This window comes from Pelodiscus sinensis, chromosome 11, assembly GCF_049634645.1.
Source record: "Pelodiscus sinensis isolate JC-2024 chromosome 11, ASM4963464v1, whole genome shotgun sequence".
NCBI lineage: Eukaryota > Metazoa > Chordata > Testudines > Trionychidae > Pelodiscus > Pelodiscus sinensis.
In genome coordinates, this window is record NC_134721.1 from 32,983,265 (window position 1) to 33,010,499 (window position 27,235).

At 51.2% G+C, this 27,235-nt stretch overlaps 1 protein-coding gene across 1 annotated transcript; it reads right to left on the reverse strand.

Annotated features, from left to right (window-relative positions):
• Window positions 1–184: 184 nt before the first annotated feature.
• On the reverse strand, window positions 185–26,148 carry LOC102454736 (cathepsin F-like). Its single transcript, XM_075939032.1, has 14 exons — window positions 25,911–26,148; window positions 16,410–16,529; window positions 13,758–13,833; window positions 11,000–11,100; window positions 10,433–10,508; window positions 10,127–10,240; window positions 9,754–9,899; window positions 8,777–8,873; window positions 7,792–7,872; window positions 7,192–7,311; window positions 6,544–6,608; window positions 5,510–5,600; window positions 4,861–4,919; window positions 185–4,433 (listed from the first exon to the last, which is right to left on the reverse strand). The coding sequence occupies exons 1-14, from the start codon at window positions 26,100–26,102 to the stop codon at window positions 4,359–4,361; spliced, it is 1,413 nt and encodes a 470-aa protein (XP_075795147.1). The 5' UTR covers window positions 26,103–26,148; the 3' UTR covers window positions 185–4,358.
• Window positions 26,149–27,235: the final 1,087 nt, after the last annotated feature.

Below are 27,235 nucleotides of genomic sequence, written 5' to 3' on the forward strand. Positions count from 1 at the left end.
AAAGAAATAGAGCTTGGAACCAAAGCGATGAGCATTGCTGATGAGTCTGAGGGAGGGAGGTGCCCTCAATTTCACTTCACTTCCCCTTTACCCATGGAAACTCCTTTTTCAAGCTGCAAAGCAGCACCCTTTGTTTGGGGGTGGGGGTGGCCTGCAGGCCCAGACAGAAAGCGCAGCTCAGATGCTGGGTTCATCATTTATTATTAGCATAGAACAGAGATCAAGGAACAGCAAACCCTACAGTTTGAACTCCTGCTACACATGCTCTGTAGCAAGCCCAGCTTGCCCACCCTCTCCCTCCTCCAGGAGCACAGAGAACAGCCCTTCGCATGTTTCTGTTACAAGAACCTGCAGATTTTTTCTCCATGTCTCCCTAAAACCTCACCTCTCCCCATCTTACTTCTCTGCTTGTAACAGCATCCTCCAAAAGCAAAGTGCTTAACAAACCTTACTCCACCACTCCTCCCACGCCTGGGAAGTCGGCCATGGTGCGCTGAACTTTCCTCCTACCTGCACATACAGCTCCCTTGCTGTGTTCTGATGGAGACAAGCGCCTGTTTTGTTAACCCAGGGTTCAGTCCCACAAAGGATCAGAGCCCCAGCTTCTTTCTGTGCCATTTCAGTAATTGAGCCAGAAACCCTGATCAGCTAATTAAGCCCTGAGTTTTCAGAGCAGGGGAGGGGGAAATCCAGCAACCTGCAGCTTTTCTTTATTGCTTAGGAGAGATCTGGGCTGGTGCTGAGGTAGTGTATGACACTAATACCCCACTCACTCGGTAATACACAGGAAGGACTGGATCCATCCAGGGCAGGCGTAAAGCAGACTCACAAAAATCTATGGCCCCCTTGCCTTGTGCTAATCCACCTTCACAGTGTGTTTGATCCAGCAGCCCCACGAGGGAAAATACTGCAGCGGGCTCTAACAGCGTTAATTCAGAGCCTCTGCCCCCAGCCCTTGCTACATGCAGCTCTGCAAAATGGAAAGAACTGAATGTGATCGCAGATAGGCCTACGCGACCAAATCCTACTGCGGACTTACACCAGTGCTGGCGGCGGGAGGGGGGGGGAATACAGGGAGCCACAGGGCTTCCCCCTGCTTCCTCTGATAACACTTTGCCAAGCAAAGGGCTTCCTATATGAACTTGCATCCCACAAGAGGTGGGGGAACTAGCCCCTTTTGCTGTTCAGCTAAGGAGAAGGGACTTGCCCACAGACTACCCAGCATAGCAGCTGCAGAGCTGGAAGCAGAAGCCCGGAGATCCAGTCTACACTGCGCTTGCCCCGGCCTTCCATTGCCCACCCCTGCCTGGGAGGACACACAGGCAGTGTATAGACTGGGCAGGAATTGTCTGACCCATCTGTTAGTTCAGCAGGAAATTAATTTTTGGTGAAAACGATCCAGTTTTGGTGGGAAAAAAAATCTAGATTTTCTTGTGTGTGTGTCAAAAACCCTAAGCACCCAGCTATCAAAGTATGGTGGCCATTAAAATATTTCAGCATTTCACTATTCAATAGGTTCCACGCTGCTTCAGGGGAGGGCAGTTCAGTGCCTCATGTCACTCCCTATTCTCCTTTATGGATTGTGCTCCCCAAACACACTCCATCTTCATTTTAGTCATCTGTGTTCTTAGTCAAAGTCATGGACAGGCCACAGGCAGGAAACAAAAATTCACCTAACTTGTACTATGCCCTGAGTAAATCTTGGGGGAGGGGGTCGCAGGCAGCAGCATGCAGCCTGGGACAGGGGGGTTGGGGCTGGCAGGCCTCTTACCTGGCTCCAAGCCTCTTCAGAAGCAGCAGCAGCAGCTCCCTCCCTGAGCTCTGAAATGGAGGCGCTGCCAGGAACTGTGGCCAATAGGAGCTGTGGGGGCAGCGTCTGCAGGCAGAGGCAGCAGAGCTAGGAGCTGAGGGAGGGACATGTCAGTGCTTCTGGGGAGACCCGCTGAGGTAAGCACTGCCCAGAGCCCTCCCCCTTCCACACCCCAACCCTGAGCCCCCTTTGACACCCAAACTCCTACTGCTGGGAATGGGGAATGCACTGGCCCAAGACTGTCCCAGCAGCAGCCAGTGAGGCTGGCCCATGGGCTGCTCAAGCGATCCCTGGGCTAGTTGCACTGGCTGCTGCAGCCTGCAGAAGTCATGGAGATCCTGGAAAGTCACAGAATTCATGACTTTCATGACAAACTTGTAACCTTGCCTATGATACATCACTCACCTCCCCTAAAGGGGAGTGCCCAGCATACCATGAGAGGTTAGGTTGATCAAGGAGCCCAGGCTATAGAGGAGAATGAGTACAAAGAGGCACCTAAACTACAATTCCCACAAGGCATTGGGCTAGCCAGCAAGAATAAAGACCATAGTGCATCATGGGAAATGTAGTCTGATCAAGGAGTCAAGGTTGACACTTTTCAGGATCTATTTTTGAGTTATTTAAAAAAAAAAAAAAAAAAAAAACCAAATCTTTCCACTGAAAATCCCAAACATTTTCTGACCACCTCTAAACAGGCTCCTGTCTGAGAGCCTGGGAAAGCCAGTTTGTCATTACAGGGTAGCTGGATTCTCCATAGCCAAATTGCAACATCAGAGTGATTGAAATATACAGATCATGTGTGATGTTGGTGGACTACAATTCCCAGCATGCAGTGCTCCAAGCTGCCTTTCCCCACCCTCCCAGAGAGCTGGGCCTCCAAGAGCTTCCCTGGCTGGACAGCCCTGCTCAGATGCGAGCTGGTGCCAGGGTTGAGCTCTGGAATTTGCAGGAGCTTTGCTTTCGCTCTGTGCTGGATGGGGAGTCCCAAGGGAGGACTGCTCACTCGGCAGCATAAGAAAAGCCCACGGAGAACCAGGGGCGGAAATCCCAGCCAAAGAGCAGCTGGCTGCACCCAGGGCCAGATTTAGGGGCAGGCACCTCAGGTGAGTGCCTGCAGTGCTGGGCTTAGGTGCTCTAAGGTATTCAAAGGTTTAGCAATGGAGGGGGGCGCCGAGGCCACTCCATGCCTTGGGCACCATCTGGAATGAGTCCAGTCCTGGCTGTACTCTGTAGTGTAGTATCTGATCCTTCAAAGCTGCTGCTGCAGCCTGCGTATCCCAGAGAATTTGGGGCACTACAATTAATGTTTTTCAAAAGCGAGAGCTGGATGGGAAAGAGCCTGCCCTTGATAAACCCAGGCGCCTTTAAGGTCCCACCCACAGAACTGAAGCTTTTGAAAATCTGGTCCCAAGACATAAGATGGGAGCAAAAAAAAATTTTTTTTTTGGGGGGGGGGAGAGAGGAGAAGGGAGAGGTGTGGAATCCAGAGACTGGTCAGTTTTGTGGGCTTAATGCCCCATCTTTAGCCTCATTTAAGTGTTTCCCTGTAACAGACTGTCAGCCAGGCTAGAAAAATGAACGCCGCAGTCCCAGCCTGTCCCAAAGAGAAGCAGCAGCTGCAGCAAGGGGCAGTGTGTCAAAACGAAAGCCAGGCATAGCATATGGAAATTAGTGTTACAGCCTTGCAAAGTGCACCTGCACCACCCCCCTCCCCTGGCCTGATGGGCACAGGCACAGCTGGCAGGAACTGTGTTCAATCCACCAACAAAAGCAACCCCGGGGGATAGGGTCATTTCTCTGCCAGGAGAAAGCCAGCCACCTTCGGCACGTGGGTTGAAAAGCAGCCCTGGTGCTGGGAGCTAGGACCCCTGGTTCTGGCTCAGTGGGGCAGGCGGGCACTCAGGATGTGCAGCGCGCAGTTCCAGGGTCTTGCACAAACCTATGGCTGGACAAGGCGCAAGGGACTGTGGCATAGGTTGGGCAGCAGCTGCCATGCCACCAGCTTCCCACTCTTGGTGGCCCCTCGCCCACTAAGTCTGCCCCATGGATTTCAGCTGGGGCGTGAGGGGAGCATTCACCTCCAGGAGGGACAAGCCAGGTGCCTCAGCAGCTTGCAAAGAAGGTGCAAGCCTGGGAGATGGCCCATAAGGAGAGATTCAGCAGTGGGAAGCCCAGCCAAGCTTTTTCTGGGTGGTATCCTCCAGGGCAGGGAGCAGACAAGGCTACTTCTGGGCTCAAGATGCATGGATAAGCAACCCCTGTTGCCATAGTGCAGCCTCTCTCCCCTCCCCCTTTGCATTTCCACCATCTGGAATAATAACGATCCTGCTTATCAGCCAGCCCCACATAAAGTCCCCCCCCCCATGCCCCTTTGCATTTCCACACTGTGACATCTCCCCCAACTTACCCTGGACCATTCCCCCTCCTCAAGCCCCTTGCCTATGCTCTAGGGAAGCTAATGAGCCCTAACACGGCAGGTGCTGGGGACAGTGTAGTGAGACACAGAGGGGATTCACAGGGAGGTGAGGCGGGGAAGGTTCTGCAGCGTCTAGTCCACCACAGCTGAGCTGCACATGGTGTTCATCCCGCAGGCCCTGCTGCCCCGGTACAGGTAGTAGTAGCCCTGGAAAAGGACAAAAAGAGAGGTGGATGGATGCCTTTCTATCACCCACCAAACCGCTACTCCCAGCCCAATTCTCCCAGCACCTGCACATTTTGGCTGAGCTTTGTGCATCCCCCTGTGGCAAGACTGGGAGGTGCAGCCCTGACGGAGGTTCCCTTTTCTACCCATTGCTGCCCAGCCCTGGTTCCAGGGATAATAGTGAGGACTTAGGCCAGGGTGGAAATGTGGGGAGAAAACAGAGGGAGACCAGCTGGAGCTGCCGCTGGAAGGATCCCCGGCCCACCCTGCCTGAGAGGGCTGGGGAAGGACAGGAAACACAGTGCAGGAAGGGGGACTGGGAGAACAGAAACAAAGCCAGGGGGCAGAGCAGTCTCTCTCCCCGCCCACACCTACAGCATGGGCACCAGCCACTCGTAACTGGACTCACCTGCTCGCCCCAGTTCTTGCCCCAGCTGTTTTTGATGGCCCAGAAGGGGGTGTGGTCACCTGGAAGGTAGAAAGGGCCATCATGAAGGATAAGCTTGAGGATAGGGGGCAGGCTGGACAGTTCCTGACCGTGACAGAGTCCAGGTTGCCATGGGTTAGGGGTGGCGTCATTAGCCAGCCCTGCCTGCATCCCTGCTCTCAACTTCCACTTCTCTAGTAGGAAGGATTTTGTGGGTTATAGAAACTGGTCGTTGTAGTACCCAGGCTCCTGGGTTCTCTCCCCAGCTCTGGGAGGGAAGCAGGGTCTAGTGGTCAGAGCAGGGGCTGGGATCTAAGACACTTGGGTTTCTCTCTGACTCTGCCAGACTCACTATGCCTTTGAGCTAGCCACCTCCCCTCTCTGCGCCCTGGTTACTAGGGTTCATGAAATGGACTTGGCTCAGCAGTGCCACACGCTGGTGGCAATGAGAACCACCTGCTCCTGGCTGGCTGGTACAGACGTAGTGCCACGGAGGCCAGTCCTGGAGGGAAACCAGAATCCTCACTGGCCTCAGACAGGATGGTGCCTGAGGTGGGTGAGGGGAGGGCGAAGGGGCCTAGGGACTGGATGACCCGAGGGGTGGGGTGGATTCCACACTAGCATCACTTACGTGTCCCATAGCCCACCAACAGCACAGCGTGGTCAATCATCCAGGGGTTGCAAAGGAGCCTGAAGGGGTGCGAGACCCCCCTCCTGTAGAACTGAAGAGGAGGGAGACGAGGAGCATGACTAGGGGTGAACGCGACTCGTCGACTCGACTCTTCCCCTTGCCCCCCGCTGCCCTATCAGAGAGAGGGAGCAAGGGGGGGGGAGCAGGAGCCAGTGTTGGGAGGGACCGGTAAAGCCGGTTTCCCCCAGCACCATATCTGCACGGGGCAGGAGAGGCAGAGGCACAGCAGGAGATTGCGTGAGTGGACACGGCTTGAGTCCCTGCTCACACCGGTTCCCACTGTGGGCACCTCTGCTTGTGAAAAAGCAGAAGTGCCGCAGGGAGCATGGGGCAAGCAGGGACTCGAGCCGTCCCCGCCCATGCTTTCTGCAGTGCCCCCTGCCCACTGCTCAGTCCCAGCTCGTCGGCTCCTCTGGAGCTACCCCGCTGTGGCTCTGCAGAGGCGCTTATCGACTAACTGTACAGTCAATACAAATTGTATCCACTATACAATTAGCCAAACAATTGCATTTTAACATCCTCAAGCAAGACATCAGCCAATTCATTGTACGGATCCCTACATTACCATCCAGATGCAGCTGTCTCTGCAGTGGAGCATAGAGCTGTTTATACAGGGGTCCCTTACCCAGTGCTGAGATGTGGCAACACCTAGTGCTAAGCCCAGTACCAACCCCAGGTACAGGGGCAGCACCGACTGCAAGGGGAGAGCCCCCTGTGGAATCTGAGCAGCAGCTCATCTTTGGCACCCCCTGGAACCAATACCCCAGCTTTGGCTACAGCTCAGGTCCCAGTCCTAACCCCTCCCCGTGAGAGCTCCAGGCCCCGGGTGTGACATCTGAGCAAGTGCAGACTCTTTGCATCCCTGCCAGCGCACACCAGGCTGTAACAGACCAGCCAGGTGGAGTGTCGCTGGAATCCCACCTGCTCTGCACAGAGGTGGGAGCAGGTGGCTTGGCCCCCAAGTGTCTGCTCACCTGCATGGCGAAAGCGTTGAGTGCAATGGAAATGGGGCCGTTCTTCGCCAGCCACGCCGCGATCTCTGGAATGGACAGGACAGGTGAGTCTGGGCTGCACCCGGGAGGTCAGGCTGGGAAGGGAGCAGGGCAATGGCAGGTTTGCCCCCCTAAATACCAGGCGCCAGCAGCCACCAAGGAGCCGTGGCCTCACATGGCTCATGAGGTTTCCTGTGCTCCTTGCGGCCAGGACTCATGGGGCTCTGGCACGTGCATCCCAGCTAGCAGCAGCTTGGTGGTGGCTGCACTGCCTGAGACAGGCATGGGGAGGAGGCAGCACAGTGTACTGGGAACTGGACTCTACCCACAACTGGCAGCGTGATCCTGGGCAAGGCCCTTCCCCACCCTGCACCTGCCTTTCCCCTCCCAGCCTCTTTAGGGCGGGGGCTGTCTTGGCTCTGTAGTGCCAGGCATGAACCAGGGGACGATCTGGGCTGGGAGCTCTGGGCAGTGCCTAGCAAACAGAAGGTCCCAATCTACCGTGACGCAGACCACAGACAGCTGTGTGGAAGGGCAGGTCTCACTCCAAGTCTCCCTCCCTCCCCACACCAACCCCCAGTGATGAAGGGAGAAGGAGGCCGGGCAGGGTGGGACCAGGTGTGGACTCACCGGTCTCGTCCCGGGAGATCTCCACAGAGCTGTTGATGTAGACCGCCACCTTGGTGGTGGAGAAACTGCAGCTCTGCTTGTGGCCCTCGTAGCTGTAGTCACCCTCTGTCTCCAGGCCGCCTGGAAGGGGATCATTAATGCCAGGGCTCGGAGACAGGTCCTACTGCAGGGAACTTGCCTGGGGCTTGTACAGGACTACAGGGATCTGGAAAAGCTCTGCCATGTCCCTCAATCCCAACCCACAGCCCCTGTTATCCCATCCCCCACCCACAGCTCAGCCCCTGACCCAATCCCAACCCACAGCCCGTTATCCCATCCCCCGCCCACAGCTCGGCCCCTGCTACCTCAGCTGGCACCCACAGCCCCTATCCCATCCCCCACTCACAGCTCAGCCCGACCCAATCCCAACCCTCAGCCCCTACTGCCCCTACTACCCCAGCCCTGCCATTGTGCCTTAGTTGTGACCTGCAGCCCCCCGCTATTGTATTTTACCTCAGCTAGTAACTGCTTAACTGCCCAACCCTTGAGCTTCACCCGTTTGCCCCAGTCAGGGTGAGGCCTCGACCTCCCTGCATTGGGCCAGGCTGGTCCTGAGCTCACCTAGTTGCTCAATGGCCTCATAAGCATTGGAAGGCAGCCCCCCTCCACAGGCGTGGTCCAGTCCATCGCAGTCCACCAGCTCTGCAGGGAGAGAGACCGGCACACACTGACCGAGGCTCTCAGGCTCCCGTCCCTCCAGGCCTAGCTGGGAGGCTTGTGTCCAGCTGCAGCCATATCCAAGGCTCCGAGAGGGTCTCCGAAAGCTTTGCTGGCCTTAAAGCTGCCCCACCCCCCTGCTGGCTGCTCCTTGTCTCTCCCCGCCATGGGTGTTCAGCAAGTAGTGTGGGTCATTGGACTGGGTGTCAGGACACCTGGGTTCTATTCCCCGACCTGCACTGACCTGGGGTGATCCCCGTCCTCTCCCTGTGCATATTTTCTCCCCTACCCTGACTAGTTAGAAGGGAGGCTCTACAGGGCAGGAGTGTCTCCCTGTCCATCTGTCTGGCACCTGGGACAAGAGAGGGGCGGGGCAACCTCAGTCAGGATCTTGTGTAGAGCCCTCTTGGCTGGGGCTGTCCGTCTCTAACACCAGCCCAGGCCTGGCCAGGTGTGTGGACAGTGCTAACATCAAAGTGGAAGCTGTAAACACCTTTGCAGGGGGGACCAGGACACTGAAGGGGGATTAGTTCCCACATCATGACCTGCCCTCCACGCCCCCAATAAAGAGTGTGAGGGTGAATCCAGCAACCCACCTCCCTTCTCATGAAAGCAAGTTTGGGTTCTTCCCTCTGATACAGGGATCGATTCTTGATAGGGATTCCTGATTGTCTCAGGGAAACCAGCCAGGCTGAGGGAGCCTGGGAATTGGCCAGGCTGTCTGGGGCAGCAGCCATGTCATTCAGCCTCTCTCCTGGCCGAAGAGCCTAGGACTCAGGGAGCTCCCCATGTGGCAAGATTGGGCCATGCAGCGTCCTGGATAAGGGATCTCCCATATACCTGTCACAGCCCAGCCCTGGCTCCTACCCCACAAGTGCCAGCCACGTACCCTGCTCCGAGAGCGAGACGAGAGAGCCTCTGTGCAGGAACCACTGTCCTTCCACGTTGCCGGTAACAGAGAAAGCCCAGCAGGAGCCGCACATGCCCTGGAAACACAAAGCCAGACAGACGACAGCCCACGAGTGACACGTCAGTGCTCCATACCACCACCATCCCAGGCGGGGGTGCTGGAGGAAATGGGGGTGCAGGAATGCTGGCTGGGGGGGATGCTTCTAGCAACTCCAGTCCGGGCCTCTCCCAGCAGAGGGCGCTGCCTGTACTCTTTGGAAGGAGTCACACAGAGGGATCAAACCTGCACCCTCTGGATCCACGTCCCTGAGCCTCTAGGTACGGCTTGTGCTAAACCAGGTTCCTGAGCTCAGAGCAGTGGTTCTCAACTTGCGGCCCACACCAGTAATGGGCTGGGCACCACTGGCTCAGACGCATTAGCAGCCTCAGAGCGCCACAGCAGGTTATGTTGGCCCAAACTGGGAGTGGGCAATAATTTTTGCAGGGGGGGTGTCACTTCATGAATTTTGACAGGGGTCACGGGCCGCCTCGTGAAGGGGCAGAGCCTCAGGCAGCAGGGGGTGGTTCCCTCTAGATGCAGCCCACCCTGGAGGGGGGAGAAGACTTCTCCTGCTCCCCTGCCCCCAGGCCAATCAGGGCCTGGCAGCAGGGAAAGGCACAAAGTCTTTTGGCCCCCAGCGTGGGGTGCGCAGTGCCTATAGGGAACCCCCAGCTGTTTGGAACAGCTGGCAGTTCCCTCTAGGCGCTGTTTGCCCCGGCGGGGGGAGGAGACTTCGCATGCTCCCCGTTCCCAGGTCTCAATTGGCCTAGGGGTGAGGGAGAGGCAGGGCATCCACAGGCCGGATTAAATGGCTTGGTGGGAAAATCTGGCCTGAAGTCTCTATCTTGCCCACCCTGGCCTAAGCTCTGCAGCTGCTGCTGTCAGGTAGGCGGGTTAACGCAGCCATGGAAACACACCTGGTCCTTGACTTCAGTGACAGCCCCATGTTCCCGCCAGTCCCATTCGGTGGGAGGTGGGTCACTGGGGATGGCAGCTGGTTTCATGGGCCGGCCCGGGAGTTTAGCCAGTAGCGGATTCAGGTACAGGTTGCGAAATTCATCCTCTGAAATGAGACAGAAGGTGGTTCTGAAGAAAGCCCAGGGCTCCGGAGACACAGGGAGCCCGGGACGCCACAGGGAGTGGGGCAGAAGCGCTGTCTGTGGGGAGACTTCCTGGCTACTCCAGCCCTGGCTCCTCCCAGCAGCAGGCGTGTAGCGAGCAGGAAGCTCATAGCTTTTCCCCATAGGGCGCTTCCAGGGCTCCAAGGGCACCATGTCACTTTCCCCTCACCTGTCAGGTCGCTGAACTTGGTGACTCCGTACTCAGCTGTGCCCTGGTCCAGCTCTTGGATCGTCCGAGCTTTTTCCAGGTTCTCCGCGAAGATCAGCAAACGCTTCTTGGTTTCTAAACAGAAAAATGGACCCAGGGAGCCAGAATCATTGTGGGACAGGGAGAGTGTCCTACTGTCCTGTGTTGCAGGAACCAGGGCAAAGGACTCTCAGGTGGGAAGAGCTGACATGGTGACAGGAGCTACCTCGCAGGATTTGGGGGGAAGGGGTTGGTGGCCTGAGAGATATCGCAGCAGCTGGAGCTCACCTCTTTGATCCTTGTAGCTCTTCTTGTAGGTGGTCAGGAAGTCTTTGAACAGTGAGATCAGCTGGACGGATGCATTCTAGGGACAGGGAGGCAGAGGGTTAGTGGTAACACAGTGATTGATGCTGGAAGCCAGGCTCTGTTTGGCTGCAGGGAGCACTGTGGACTCATTCTCAGCCTTCTCCTGCAGCTAGTCGGTCTCTGGAGCAGTGCAGGAGGTCAGCCCCTAGAAGCTTCCCCTTAGGGTTGGTGACCAGTGGGAGTGCTGTGCTGAGGGGGTGGAGCCAGGGCCGTGGCATGAGGGAAGGTATGAAGCAGCATATCAGGGGAGGAGGACAGGAGAAATGCAGCCAAGAGCACCCCTGCCCCAGGTGACAGACTCCTAATCCAGTCCACACACCCCTGCCCTACCATGGAGGCAAGAGCCCTCCTGTGTCCTCGTTCCTGCCCCCAGGCTCTCCCTGCTGGGACAGAGCCAGGAGTTAGCATCACTAGAAGGGAAACTGGGGGCCCTTGAGGCACAGGACAAACTGCTAGAGAGGAGGATGAGCAAGGCAGGCAGCCACCCACCTGGGAAAGGGCCTCCAAGTGAACAGGCTCTTCCGGTGCCTTGGCATGAGTCAGCTCTTCTGCCTCCAGGGGTGCTGCACTTTGGACCTTCTCTGACGGCTCTACGCATGGAAGGAGGCAGCAGAAGGCGCTCCAGTTACCCCAGTGCAGTCAGTGTACAGATCTCACGCATGGAGAAACAAGGGCCAGGGCTCACCTTTTTTACACCCAATGGCCTCTAGTGCTTGTGCTAAAGGAAATCTCCCTTGGCTAGCAGCAGTAGTAGGTCCCTTATCCTGTTGGTAACCATTGGGGAACACATTCACTCTTCCAGATTCTCAGACTGGAAGGCCAGATGGGACCACTGTGGCCATCGACTCTCAACTCCTGCATAGCCTGTGCCAGAGAACCTTCCACAGCCCATCTTGCCTACAGCCCATATCTGATGGCTGAGCTAGAGCACAGATTTAGAGGCATCCGATCCTTAAACATTCACAGGGACAGGCTAGATTCTTCACCACTTGGACAGTTGTTTCAATAGTCAAAGCCCTTCCTGTAAAAATGTGTACCTGGTTGCTAGCCTGAACTTGTCCAGCTTCAGTTCCCAGCCTTTGGATCTGCCTTTCTCTGTTGAACCCCTCTGTCCTCCAAACTCTCCTCCCTGGGGGCAGACTTACAGCACGTGCAGCCTGAATTCCAGCCACACCTTCACCTTCGCTTTTCTAAGCACAATAGGCAAGGCTCTGAGGAGCTGAGTCTATGCACAAAAGTAGAATTATTTAACGCTACCAGTCTACTTAACACGGTGCCACACCCTGCATGCACATGCAGTTATGCTGGGAAAGCAGGAGAATGTGCTATTCTGGTAAAGGCACCTTTATCCCAGCAAACCGCATCCACGTTAGGGCTGGGAGTGGACGATTCTGTTACATGCTTTAGATATGTTATACAGAACCAGCATAGCGGTACCAGGACAAAATGGGAGTCTACAGCAAGCCTTAGTCTCGCACTCAAGGCAGGATTTCCAGAACTGGAATCATTCAGGTCAGAAGCTGAAACTAGACCAATGCAGGCTGGCAACAGGAATTGCTGGCAACAGGAATTGCTGAAACTAGACCAATGCAGGCTGGCAACTTCTACCAGGGAAGGTGATTAACCATCGGAATAGACCAAGGGCTGTGGGAGACTCTCCACCACTGGGAATGTTTAAATCAAGACTGAATAGTTTTCTAAAAGCTCTGCTCTAGTTCAAACAGGAATTACTCCAGAGCGTCCTATGGGCTGTGTTATGCAAGAGGTCACGCTAGATCAGGCATGTCAAACTCGAAGCCAACTGAGGACTGCACAAATGAAAACTGATAGCTTTCAAGGCCACTTAGGGTTCCCAGATGGTTTGACCAAAAAAGGAAAAATTTGTTTAGAGAAAAAAAAAAATTAGGTGCCAGGTAGAAGGCGTAGTTATTTATTATTATAGATCATGTTTTAGGTATATTTTATAATATTACAATAATGTTATGTGTAAAATTGTTATTTGCTCATATTAAATTATTTTAAAATTAATTTTACATATTTGTAATGTAAATATAAATTTAAGGTACTTTTAAATTTTGTATGATACATAACTTGTTTTGTTGAAATAAAAACAAGTAAAGATCATGGTTAATCAAATAGAACAGGCTTCTGTGAAAATTTCTGATACTTTGTAAGTTTGAGATTTTGCATAAAGATATAATTATTCCTGCAATTGCAAAACATTGACATATAAATTGATATAAAATTAATATACATTTTGTGATTTTATTTGGGAATAAATAAATAAAAAACAAAATATTAATAAAATAACCCCTTCATCTCCCCCAGAGCCAGGCACTCCCATACCCCCGTTCTAACCCAAACCCTCTCCATTCCCTCAGAGCCAGGCCCCTCAACCTAATGCCTTCCTCCTCCCCCAGAGCCAGGCACTCCCAGTCCCCCGCAACCTAATAACTGGGTCCTGGAGTCGACGTTGCCGCCTGAGTCACTGGGGCAACATGAGCACAGCGGCCAGCTGTGAGCACCTGCTGGGGCACCCAGGGCACAGCGTTCAGCTGGCCGTGCGTGCGTGCGCAGAGCAGCCTGGCCAGCTGTGAGCAGACACTCAGCCACGTGCTCCGAGCGGCCAGTGGGCTGCACTTCATTCTTTTATAAAATGTTCTGTCAGGCCGCAAAAGATTTCAATTGGGCCACATGTGCCCAATTGGACATGCCTGGGCTAGATGATCATAGTAGTTCCTTCTGGCCTTAGAACCGATGAATAGAGTGGCTCTTCTCTGAGCCCCTTCCAAAGCTGTCCCCATCTTTTTCACAGTGCACGAGCCAAACTGGATGCAGTACCCCAGAGGTAATTTCACCAATGCAGGGATTGCCAACAGGCAGCTCCTTCAGGGCTGAGGCAAGTCGCCTCTGCACCGGTGCACAGCAATGCTGTGGGGGAGGGACAGGACAGGATCTAGCAGCCAATGGAATCCACAAGGGGTGGAATTTAGATCAGCAGAGTGGAAGCCCCCAAGCTGGAGTCTGGCTAGGAGATGGGATTAACAGCCAGCTATTTGGGAAAGTGCCAAAGGACTCTGTAAGGCCAGAAGTGGATTAAAGCCTCCATAACCCCTCAGGAAATAAACACTAAGTGGCCAAGTGTGCAGGTAGTGAGGGGTGTGGCTCTGACTCCAGACATAATGTTCTTGTTTACTTTCCTCTCAGGATCCCTTAAGCAGATGACACCCATGCAGACCCGCCATACCAGCTGGACGACACTCCTGCTTCACCAGCCTCTGCCTGTTCATCCAGGGTTGACTCCAGACCTCAAAGTGACAGGACTTTCAGGAGAGAGAGAAACAGTCCTTGCATCAGGATTTCATAAATGAACATTAGAGAAACTTGCTGGGAGGCAGCAGGAACTAGTGGGTTGGTGGAGGGGGGTGGTCCTGGCTGGGACAGTCAGAACTCCTGGGTTCTATTCTTCTGCCCCACGGTACTGGGGAAGTCACTCAGTTTCCAATCCAGCAGGGCCAGTGTTTCCCTAACTCCTGGGTGGAAGCACGTGTCTTAGCTTATTTTTAAAATGCTCCAGGAGCCTCAGCGGAAATGAAAGGGGCCAGAGAAGAGCACGATCACTTCTTGCTCCACAGCCCTCTCCTTCCAGCCAAGCTGCTCAGCTGATCCTCTGCTAATGAATGCTACACAAAGACCTCCTAGTTACAGCGTGTTTGGGCTCTTGCCAGGTCACAAGACAATGAATGAGAGGATTCAACTGACAGAGGCCTGACTCATGGCTGGAGAGTCTGACAAGACAAACCCAGACCAACATATCGCTTCCAGCGGAACTGGACGCCTGCACTCTACGGTAGTGATGTTCTCCCTCTCTGACCCATCCCCTTCATTTCAGAGCCATCTCCGAGAGCCCTGGCTCTACTGCCTGCTTGAGATGCTTCTTTTTAATACTTAAAAAACTGGCACTGGTGTGGGTGTACATACCCACGTGCCCTTGCTTCTGACTTCAATGAACAGACAACCAACCAACAGTGTGTCTTAGCCCCTGTATTGCAAACAGTCAGAAGCAATTCTCTGTAGCTCACACAGGAGTGATGCTGCTTCAGAAATAGGCAGATCCCTTCTCTATACTGCCGCTGTTATGAAGTCCCCACAGTTGCTTCAGTTCTCCCCCTCTGGCCCCAAGGAATGCTTCTGCATATGAGTGGTGTGCTCACAGACCGGTGGTGGTGGTGGGAGGAAGGCTGCCCCAGAGTTCTGCCTCCATCATGCTTTGGGAACAACATCCCTTTCTAGAATCCCAGTCAGGAAATGGAAAAGTCCAATCCCCAAATACAACCCCATGTTTTACTGCATCCCAGAAGAGACCTCCACATGTATCTGCTCACCACCCTATGGCCACGTGTACGCTGCATCCCTCTTGCGCAAAAGCCTATGCAAATGTTAGCATATTGCCATGCTTCATTTGCATAATTAATTAGGGGCTGTTTTTGCATAAGAAGCTTTTACGCAAAAAGGAGCCATCTACACAGCTCCTTTTTGCACAAAATACCTTCTTGCACAAGAGCTGCTCTTCCTCGTTTTTTCAGGACGTAGCCTAGGTGTCTGCCTTCTCTCAAAACAGACCTGAGACTCCGCTCCCAGGGTGCTATGCTCAACAGTAATGATCTCTTCTTGAATCAAGATGGAGCAAGGCATGCTGGGAGGTGCAGTACCCTGCTCACCATACCTACATTTAATGCTAATTAAGTGTATCCTTTGGGCTCCTCCCCATTTGGAGGTATGGCCCTTGGCTGGTTGTCCCCGATTTCTGAACTTCCAGACTTACTGGGGGAAGGAGAAAGGCCATGTTTTGTAATGTCTCTGCACCAGATTCTGCTCTCTGCGATATCAGTGTAAATCCAGAGTCGACTCATTAAAATCAGTGAAGGGAATCTACATTTATCCTGATGCACTGAAATCAGGATCTGGCCCTAATCCCAACTGAGGTCAGGAAAGTGTGAGGTAAGGGCAGGGGTGGCCCGTCCATATAGGCAAACTAGGCAGTAGCCTAGGGCACCAAGCTAAATGAGGCGCCAAATGGTAGTGCAATATTATTGAGGGGGTTGTAGGTGGGGGCACCGATTGCATGGTTCGCCTAGGGCACCAGTTGCTGGCAGCTAGTCTAGGGCCGCCCCTGAATAGGAGTTGGCTGCTGGATGGAGTCAGGGCTCTCACCTAGGAGCTGATCAAGGATGTGAAAGAGAGACACCGAATCTGGAGTTTACTAAACTTGGCTGGCCTCTGCAATAGCCACAACAGACCTGAACTAAGCTTTGGCCTTCATTTCTCTGTGCTAACCTAAGGATGGCTTACGCCGTGTCCCAGCTGACTAATAACCCTGACTGTTTTGACAACACTGTTTGAGTGTCACTGGCAAGGCTGGGCGAGGTACCTTAATCTCTGAACAACATGCAAGTTTCCACCAGAAGTATCTCTTTGCTGCACTCACTGTCAAGAACTCACAGCATGATATGGGAGTGCTGGCACCCCCTTTGGCTCAGACTACGGGGTAGGGATGCTAATTAACATGTATTTGTGTAAACATGTAATTGCTGGATTCTTTTCTTTCTTTTAAAGCAGTTACAAGTTTATATGCATGGGGGGCCGGCAGGAGCCGGTGCTCACGGGGAGCTGGCTTTTAAACAGAGGCAGCAAGGGGGAGTGTGTGTAGTTGTTAGGATTAACCAATAAGCCCAGGCTTGGTGGTTAATTGTGTAAACGACTACACGCTAACATCCCTACTGTGGAGATGGTGAGATCCCCATTGGGGGTCTGGTGCCCTCCAAGGGTTCCAAAACTGGGGGTAGCACCAAGTGAGTGGATCTGTGCCAAATCCAAAACAGAACCACCTGGTCCTTACTATTTGCTCTGGCTCCACTGAATTTTCACAGGTGGCAGCTTCCTGGTTTGTGAATCCATGCTGGCTGCACGGTGACTTCAGCAGGGTCACATCCAGATAGTACTTGATCCCATTCACCACCTGCAGACAGATCAAAGTTCTTGGGTAGACAGAGCCTGGCATAGTTTGCTCCTATACTGCAGACCCCAGCCCAGAATGTAGGGCAGTGTTTCTTTAACTTTTTAAGACCAAGGAACACCAAACAGTAATTTTGTTTTGAGGAACACCAAGGATTTTTTTATTGAGGAAAAAAAAAGGGTCGGGGGGGAAGTTGCAGTAATTCCTCATTTAACACGTGCTTGCTTAACACGTTTTTGCGATAGCACGATTTTTTTTTAGGGAACGTTTTTTGAATTACACGACTGTCCCCGGAATAACACGATTTCCCCAGCCGGCCCATTGCTGGCAGCTGCGCAGGGCTTCCCCCGCCTCCTTGCAAAGCGGTGGAGGGTTTGCCACTTGCTGCACCGTTCCCCGGCGACCCCCCTCACCAGACGCAGTGTGGGTCCCGGCAGACTTGTCACAGGGGCATACTCCCAACGCAATCCCCTTCCCCTTCCCCTTCCCCTTCCCTTCCCAATAAAGAATCCCCTCTATATTCATTACAGCCAAGTCCTGGTTCATTTCTACAGTCAGAGATGCTACAGGGACCTTGCTGTGACAAGCCTGGGTTCAGATTTCAAAGCTTATACAGGCAAGCATAAAGCATTTTCAGTATTTTGCAAAGCCAGAAGGGACCATTAGATCATCCTACTCTGACCACCTGTATAGCACAATTCATAGAACATCCCTCACTGTCACTCCAGTGTTCAGCCCAGGAACTTGTGTTTAGCTAAAGCACTTTCCAGAAAGGCAGCTAGGTCTGGGGTCATAGACCTTGATATGGTGAATCGACTACTTCCCTTGAGAATTTGTTCCAAGGGCTAATTCCTCATTGGTAAAAATGTGCATCTTATTTTTAACTGCAATGTGTCTGATTTTAACTGCCCAACACTGGTTCTTGTTTTGCCTTTCTCCTCTAAAGAACCATTTAGTTCCTTGAGTTTTCTCTCTGAAAAGTCACCTGTTGATCTTTCTGAGAAGCTAAATGAGCCATGCTCCTGAAGTTTCCCACTGTCAGGCATTTTCTCCCCTGCCTCCTTCACTGCACCTTTTCTAATTCTTTCTAAAACGGGGCTCCTGCAGATGTACGAAATACTCTACTACTGGTTTCATCAGTGCTAGATGCAGAGGTAAAATGCAGTCAGAAAGCATCCTACCAGAAGCAGTCCTTTATAAAGCCAAAGATCTCCCGGCCCTGATCTGAAGTTTGAGGATCAATCTGGGCTAGATTTGCACATTTTAAGGCAGGAGGGCACCACTATGATCATGCAATCAAACCTCCTGCCTATCACAGGACAAGGAATTTCACCCAGCGATTTCTGCGTCCTGCCTAATAATGCGGGGTTGAATTAGAACATATCTTATAGACACCCACCCAATGTACTAGCCAAATTTTAAAAGCAACACTGACTGGAAACTAGAGTGAAATTTCCTGGTCTAGTCCTCATTGTTGCCAGCAGAAACACAAAGGTGTGAGTAAAATGGAATGTAGAATCATAGAGCCATAGGACTAGAAGGGACTGCAAAGGCTATCTCGTCTAACCCTCTGCCAAGATACAGGATTTGTTGTATCTAAGTCCGTGGTGTTCAACACACTAGCCACATGTGGCTATTTGGCCAGTTGAGTGTGGCTAGTTCGCTATAGCAGTGGCTACCACTTCAGAACTGGATGGACATCATGGGTACATCTATATAACAGTGCTAAAATCAAATTAAGCTATGCAACTTCAGCTACATCAATTGCATAGCTTAAATCATAGCTTAATTTGCCTTTTGGCGCTGTCTACACAGCAGGAAGTTGAAGGAACAACGCTTTTCCTGCAAGTTCCCTTACTCCTCATGAAATGAGGGTTGCCATGAGTCAGAGTCAGAAGTCCTCCAGCTCGGAACTGTTTCAAAATAAAGGCTTGTAGTGTAGACACGCACCATGTTATTCCAAAATAACACTGCTGCATAGACATACCCCACAGGTCTAAGCCAGCCCAGACAGATGGCTATCCGGCCTGCTTTTGAAAACCCCCAGTGAAGTCTATGAGTAAGTAGCTTCCATACCTAACTTGGGTAGTCTGTTCCATTGTCCTGCAGTTCTTACAGTTAGCCAGTTTCTCCTGAGATTTTTGTGCCTTTTAATTTGTGTGCTTCAGTCAGCATCTCTCAGCATTTTGAAACCCTTAGCCAAATACATTTTATAAGAGCAAGGTGTTATCACTATTATAGTATTAACTTCTACCTGCAAATAAATACCGTGGGCCAGATTTTCCACTGAAAAGAGGCCTGTAAGGCATTACTAGCAGTAAGAGACAAACATTCTGATTTGATTGGGTTTTTACACTCCCTTTGAACAGGTGCAAATGATTAAACAAGCCCAAGGCAATGGCCAATCAGCCCCCTGTGCATTGGATTTCCTGACGTATTTTACATTTTCACTTTGTGGGACCAACACATAAGTATGGAAAGATAATAACTGGGTTAACTCCAGAAGATATTCCTGTACTGGCCTAGCTGTGATTGACAGGGGCATATAAAAGTCCATCAGAAAGTTCTAAGCCAAGAACTTGAGGGAGCTGGAAGGTGTAATTCCCAGCTTGGGGAGGCATGCTAAAATTGGCTAGTTAGCGCAACTAAGAATGCACCCGTGTGGCTAGCACAAGCCACTGCTTGAGTTCATATGTGGCATCTCTGACTGGATCGTATGTGGGCGGCTGGCCCCAGCCATTGCCTGTGCCACTGCAGTCACATGGCTACTTTGGATGTGCTTACATAAGCGGAGCTAGCATGTGTATGCCTGCCTGGGCTGGGAGCTGCACCTCCCCCTGCCGAGCAGACATACCCTAAGAGGATTCCCTTGCCTCTCCAGTCTCCTGTTCACTTAGAACACTTCGCTCTATTTTTGGTTCCTATAACTGGCTTATTCGCATTGGGCTAAGGGTGTGAATAAGTTGTTGCAGCTTCTTGTTTACCAGAATCTGGAAGGGTTAATCAACCTACTTCTATACAGGGCTTTGTAAGCAGAAAGTTGCTACATATTGTTAATTATATTAATTAATTCTTGCTGGTTACAGACCCAAAAGAGTGGGTCTGACTTCTCAGCCACACCACTCTGGCACCGCAAAAGGATGTGAGCGTTAGTATTTGTATTGTGTCACTCCTAGGAGCCCCAGCACCAAAGTAAACTGCCCTTTGAGACTCTCTCTGACACCACTCAGGGCAGAACTGGGCTGAGGGCTCTGTACTGCTCCCAGCCCCCCATAGCAGGGCATGCAGCTGGACCTCTCTGAACGCTAGCAACTCTCTGCTTCCTGGACCAATAGGGGGCAGGGGGCTGGACTCGATGACCTCTCGAGGTCCCTTCCAGTCCTAGTATTCTATGATTCTAGTACCAGGCAGGCTCCTGCACAGCCTCAGGATGCTCTGCCCTCCCTGCTCTGGAATGAGTTTCCTCTAGCACTGAGGGGTCTAGAATGGATTGCAAAATTGGGGGGGGGTCAGTCTCCCCAGGATTATCCTGAAAGAGAAACTTGCACAGGAATCACCAGACTGGATCAGGCCCAAAATCTGTAGAGTTAAAATCCTGTTTCTGACCATGACTAGTGCTATGCTCCGGAGGAAGGTACAAGAACCCCAAAATATGAAGATATGGGATCTTCTATTCCATTAGTTCTTACTCTGGTCTCGAAGCCTATGTCTTCACAGCAGTGGGTTTTTTTAATAACTGACGTTATTCTGAAATAACATAGTCCGCGTCTACACAGCAAGCTGTTATTTTGACATAATGTTGAGCGGGAGGACTTCTAACTCTGACTCCCGTAACCCTCATTTCGTGAGGAGTAAGGGAAGTCACAGGAAGACTGCTCTAGTTCGGACTTCCTGCTATGTAGACAGCGCCAAAATAAGCTATTTTGACTTAAGCTACACAATTGATGTAGCTGAAGTTGCATAGCTTAATTCAACTTTAGCCCTTCTGTGTAGATATGTCCAAACAGAGATCAGCTGACGTTCTGAAGCACGAGGCTTTATATCCCTTTCAAAAATTGTTACCATTACATAGGACAATGCTGAATATTCCTGACTGACATACAAATAGCCAATTCTTTTTTGAATCTTGCTAAGTTCTTGACATCAGTGACTTCCTGAGGCGAGTAGTTCCACAGGGTAATGACAAGGCATGTGAAACATGTAGGTATTTTCTTTTATCAACTTTTTAAGTCAATAGAAACACAGGATGGGAAGGGACTCCTGGGTCATTGAGTTCAGTCCCTGTTATCGCAGGCAGACCCAGGCAAAACCCAGCCCAAAACTTGTCCAGCTTCATCTTCAAACTAGATGGCTTGTTTTCCCCCACTTCTCCTATGGGCAAGCTGTTCCAGAATCACTCCTCTGATGGGTACAAACCTTCTTGTCACTCCTCTGATGGGTACAAACCTTCTTGTCATTTCCAGTCTTAGTTGATTCTTGGCCAGTTTATCCCCATTGGTTCTTGTACCAATATTGTTCTTTAACTTCAAAAGCCCTTCTCCGGCCCTGGGCTTTCCCCCACTGTATCTAAAGAGAGCAGCCAGATCCCTTCTCAACCTGTGCCTAGCCAGGCTAAGCAGACCCAGCTCTTTCAGTCTTCCCATCAGACCGGCTCTCCAGTTCCTGGTCAGCTGGGGAGCCCTTCTCTGCCCCAGTCTGAATTCATATTTGTTGAAAATGGGTGACCAGAACAGAATGATACACAGTATTCCAGATGATGCCTTACCAGTGCCCTGTACAATGACATTCATACTTCCTGATCTATCAGATTAGTGCTCCCTCAAATAAAGTATCTGGGTTTCCGATTAATTTCTGTGTCATGTGCATTAGCTGTACAATATCTCCATGAAAAAGCTCATTTTTCTAACATGAATTAGTGTTTTGTATTATTTCTGTTTTCAACAGGATTTCCAGCTGCTCCTATTCGCATCTTCTGCCCATTTCATACATGTGCTATTTCTCCTGAATCGTCAGATTAAATCAAACCAGGCTCTATTGTGTTAAGTAGGCACCTCCCCAGCTCACCCACCTTCCTGTTTATCTCTTTAGTCTCAGAACCATCCAGCCCACATGACTGTGTCAAATTGAATTAGTTTTTCAATTGGAATGTAACTGGTCCACTGCACCAACTGTTTTAGTAACTACAGCACATTCTTCATATTATTATGAAGAGATAGAAAAGGATCTCTCAAAGCTGGGTGACTGGATGACAAAACAGATGACATTTAATGCTGATAAATGCAAAAAAATGCATATTGGAAAACATAATCCCAACTATACATATAAAACGATGGAGTCTAAGTGAGCTATTACCAGTCAAGAAAGAGATCTTGAAGTCATTGTGGATAATTCTCCGAAAATAACCACTCAATGTGCTGTGGCAGTCAAAAAACAGAATGTTGGGATATAATCATAAGGCAGAAAAATATCATATTGCCTCAGTATAAATCCATAGTACACCTACATCTTGAATACAGCATGCAGAAGTGGTCACAACATCTCAAAAAGATATCTAGGAATTAGAAAAGGGTCAGAAAAGAACAGCAAAAATAAGTAGGAATTTGGAATGGCTTTGGAATGTGTAGATGTTAATAATCCTGAGACTTTTCAGCTTGGAAAAGAGATGACTAAGGAGGGATATGATTGAGGTCTATAAAGTCATAACTGGTGTAGAAAAAATAAACAAGAAAGTATTATTTACTCCTCATAACACAAGAATTCAGAGTCAAATGGCATTAATTGGCAGCAGGTTTAAAACAAACACAAGGAAGTATTTCTTCTCACAGATAAACTGTGGAACTCCTTGCCAGAGGATGTTGTGAAGGTCAAGATTATACAAGAGTTAAAAAAAAACTAGATAAATTAATGGAGAATAGGTCCATCAACAGTAATTAGCCAAAATGGGCAGGGACAATATCCCTAGCCTCTGTTTGCCAGAAGCTGGGAATGCGCAACAGGGAATATCTCTTGATGTTTACTAGGGATGTTACAGTGCAAACAACTAACCATTTAACCGATAAGCTGATGCTAATCCGTTAATGGTGTTGGTTACACTCAGCCAGAAGGGCAGTGAAGCCTCCTTCCCTGGAGTTGGGTGGGCAAGGACTGCCACTCTGCTCCTTTGCTGGATTTGGGAAGCCACTTCCCCGGGAGCAGAGTTGGGAGGGGATGACAGCCCTACTCCTGGGGAGGCTTTGGCAGGCTCTGCAATAGAAAGCTTATTTAAGTTTTATACTGCAGAGACTGCAGTGTGTGTAACCATGTAACTGCTGAGATTTTCAATGGTTACATATTTAACCAAATTGTAACATCCCTAATGTTTACCTATGTAGCAAAAATGTATATTTTACTATTGGTTATAATCAGGGTTCGCCAAGCGGCAGCGAGCCCCGCTTGCCCGCTCTTCTGGGTTGTAATCTACTCACCACGGGCAAGTAGATTACATTATTTGTCAAGCCCTGGTTATAATGATTTGAAGTATAATGATTTGCTTATAAGTTCCGTATGCTTCTATTTCACCCTGGCTCACATGATTAGACAATGTTTACTGTAAGGTCTTGCTTCCTCTTAGCATTATAAATTAAGTCGTACCCCTTGTCTGCATCACAAACTAAGTTGTGTCTTCTAATAACTATTATTCTTGTAAAAACTTAAAAAACCACAAATAGTCCAGTAGCACCTTAAAGACTAACAAAACATGTAGATGGTATCATGAGCTTCCATGGGCACAACCCACTTCTTCAGATAACAGGAGAGTTAGAAGTCCAGATCCAAGAATAAATAAGGGGGGGCGGGGAAGAGACAGAAAAAAAGAAAGGAAAAAAAAGGAGGGGAGGAAGAATTAAAGACAGTGAGTAGATAAGCTTCAGTGAAGCTTCACTCTCTGAAGCTTATCTACTTACTGGCTATGTCTACACTCGTGGCTTCTTGAACAAGAAGTGTTCTTGTGCAAGAACTCTTGCTCAAGAAAATGTCCACACTGCCACGTGCGAGCTGTGCTTTTGCACAAGAGCGCCCATGGCAATGTGGACACTTTCTTGCGCAAGAAATCCCTGCTGAGCATCCACACTGCCCTCTTGCACAAGAGCTCCTGCACAAGAGGGCTTACACCTCTCAAAAAAGAGCGTAGCTCTTGTGCAAGGAGCCCCCTCTTACCACGCCGTACTGTAAATTTACTTGCGCAAGAGCAGGCGGGCAGTGTGGACACTCTGCAGATTCTTGCGCAAGAACGGCCATACTTGTGCAAGCCGCAAATGTAGACATAGCCTCTGTCTCTTTTTTTCTTCCTCCCCTCCTTTTTTTCTTTCTTTTCTTCCTTCATCACCCCTCCCCCCTTCCCTTATTTATTCTTGGATCTGGACTTCTAACACTCCTGTCATCTGAAGAAGCAGGTTGTGCTCACGAAAGCTCATGATACCATCTACAAGTTTTGTTAGTCTTTAAGGTGCTACTAGACTATTTGTTGTTGTTTAAGTTTTTCCTGTTACAGTCTAACTCAGCTACCCCTCTGAAGCTATTAATCTTGTCTGATGCTCTGCACAATTGTGTGGTGTGAGTGGAGGATGTGTGTAAGTGTGAAAGCCAACACAAATGCCCAGATGGTCAAGAAAGAAGTGGAAATTTTAAAGATAACCAGGCAAACAACCGTTGTGGCTAAGGCTGAATTGAATTAGCAACACTGACAGAGCCCTGGAGACAGGCAGACAATCCCTCCCCTCTCCCCAAGAGTGAGAGAGGATGGGAAGCCTGACAATCACCATCAAAGGATAATTCTGGAAAACACAGATTACCCCTTTTATGGATGGATGATTGCAGCATAGCACTGCAAAACCCACAGACTTGAATGGGAATTTACAGGTATAAGAACGGGATCTCCTGCGAAGGGACTCCAGGTTTGGTCCTGCAAGCCAAGTCTCAGAGGGACCCCAACTCCTCACTCAGTCAACCTGCCTGGCCAGTAGGACTGACTTGAGGCATGACAGACTGATTAACTATGCACCATCTTCAGGACCTGCGTGCGTGCATGTGCTCTCTTTTCATTTTGTATTTTCAATAAATGCAGCGTATTGCCTTTTCCCTTAGAAAAGATCCCATGCACTTCTTATAAGCATAACACCTGTTCTGTTCATTCTCCCTGGAGCACCTGGCATTGGCCACTGTTGGAAGACAGAATACTGGGCTAGATGGACCTTTGATCAGGCCCAGACTGGCTGGTCTTATGTTATGTGCTCATTTGTTTAGCTATGGGGGGAAAATCACAGTTAGCCAGACAGGATGAGTCTTAAATTTACACACAAATCTGTTACTCTCGCTACAGATGTTCTCATTTTTCCCCTTCCCATTATTGTACTAGGTAGGAAAGTCAGATTCACAGGATGGTAACTATCCTTAGAAATGCACATAAGTAGTCAGAGAAATTAGTAATTCCTCCCACTCCACATAACCCAGTTTATGCTCCCAGTTCACATAATTCAGTCCACAGCCCTTTTTAGTCCATATTACTAAATCCCCATCTCCCATAATCCTTTTGTTCTGTGCCTCTCTAAAACCCCTCACATATAACTCAAATGACATCACCAGAGCTTTTACTAAATATTCTAATAGCTATCTTCATGATTTACCCTTTCATAGCCCAGCCCATATGCCCCTGTATCAATCTACAACTCACAGGCTCCATATACCGCAGGTGCTGTCTATATTTAAAACAGCACAGCAGCAAAGCTGTGCCTCTGTAGCACTCCACAGTGTAGACACAACCTATGCCAATAGGTACACATCAAGGTAATTCATCTCCCTGAGAAGCGGTAACTAGGTTGGCAGAAGAATTCTTCTGCTGATCTAGAGCAGGACTTGGATTTTTCACCCCCGTGAGGGAGGTAGCAAAGATGACCTAATTTTCTAGTGTAGATCAGGCCCAAGCCTCCATACGGAATCCCTATTCTTTTTGCCCTGTATCCCTGCCCAGTAACCCAATATAGCCCTTTGCTTTATGCTATCAGTGGGCATATCGTCAAGTCTACAACGCAAACCAGGGCAGCCTTTGTCATACAGCACACCCACCGCCACAGCCCATGTACCCGCCCCACCCCGACTCCGCTAGTCCTTGTAAGCTGCACTCCAGCTCACGCGTCCCAGCTGGTCCCTTGGCACCTCACCCCTACCCTGATCTACATAACTCAGTCCACGCACCTGCCCGGCTCAGCCCTGCACCTGCCTCGCCTGACCCCGTGCAGCCGAGGCCGGAGGATGCAGCTGGCAGTCCCGCACCGCGGCCATCTCGCTCCCCAGCCCGGCCGTTCCCGCCCCCTGTACCGGACCAGGCGGCCGGACACTCCGGCCCCTCACCTGGGCCTGCGCCCTCCGGATGGCCCCCAGCCGGGCCTGGCCCCCGCGCTGCTCCGCTGCCCGGCCGTAGCTCTCCAGGGCAAAGCGAGCCGCCTCTAGGGCCGCCGGATCCCGGGCGGCGTCTAGCTCCCGCGGCGCCCCAGCCCCTAGCGCAGCGGGCAGCAGCAGCCCGATCAGCAGCAGCAGCAGCATCCCGGCCGCGGAATGAGCGCCGCCTCCGCGCGTGGGGCGCGACACGGGCTGCGGAGCGGGGCGGGGCGTCGCGCTGCCATAGAGACGGGCCCGCCCCCACGCGCTGCCGCCCCCCCACCACACGTGGGGCCCCTCATGACCTCTGTGCCCCAGCTGCCCTAACCACCCTGCATTCCCCACACACACCCCCGGGCCTGCTTCCTTCTAGGGACAGACCCTGCCCCACTGAGCCCTCCTGGGCTACCAGTGAGCTGCGATGGCCCCGCAAGGGCTAACGCTACTCCCCTTCCCGCCCCTGCGCCGCTTTTAAATCTTTCCTCACAGGTTCTCTAAAGCCTCTGAACTCCCCAGTTTGTCTCATCTGCCCCAAGGGGTGGCACCCACGGGTGGGCATGGAACTCCTGTGGAGGACTCAGGAGTAGAGCCCTGCAAATCCAGGGATATTTGTTTTGGAGCCATGGGTATCCACAGATGATTCATGCAGCTACAGATATAACATTCTGTATCTGTGCAGTATTCTACTCAAGTAGAGCAGGACAATTTTCTCCCATCTTATACAGGACACTCCTGCTAATACAGCCCCACATATTAGACTTTTTTGCAGCTGCACCCACAGTTCATAGATAAATGGAACAGCCACTGCAAGCCTTGGATTTTTGGGAGCTCCACAATGGCCATGTCAACTATGCTATGGATAGAAGGTATCCAAGGGTAGATTGGGAGCCTGGGTCCTCCTCCTCCCCATACAGGCAGCAGGAACCAGAGTGTCCCAGGAGCCTGCTCTACCCCAGGGTGTTGCCCTCTCCCATCCCAGCCTGCTTTGCATGGCTTCTCACTGGCAGCAGGAAGCAGAGTGCTCCTGGTCCAGGGTGCTCCGCTTCCCACTGCTGCAGGGAAGTAGGGTGCAGCAGGCCAGAAGAGGGCAACGTAGTGGGGGAGCAGGGCAGACTGCAGGAATGCTCCGACTCCCCCTGCCCTTGTGGTGGGTACGGGGGGGGGACCCCTGCTGCACTCTGCACGAGGCCCTGTAAACCTCCAGGCCACATTGCTTGGGGGAGGGGACAAAGAGGTAGGGCTGCTGAAAATCCTGCACCCCACCTTAGGACAGCCCGGGCTGCACTTCATTGTCAACT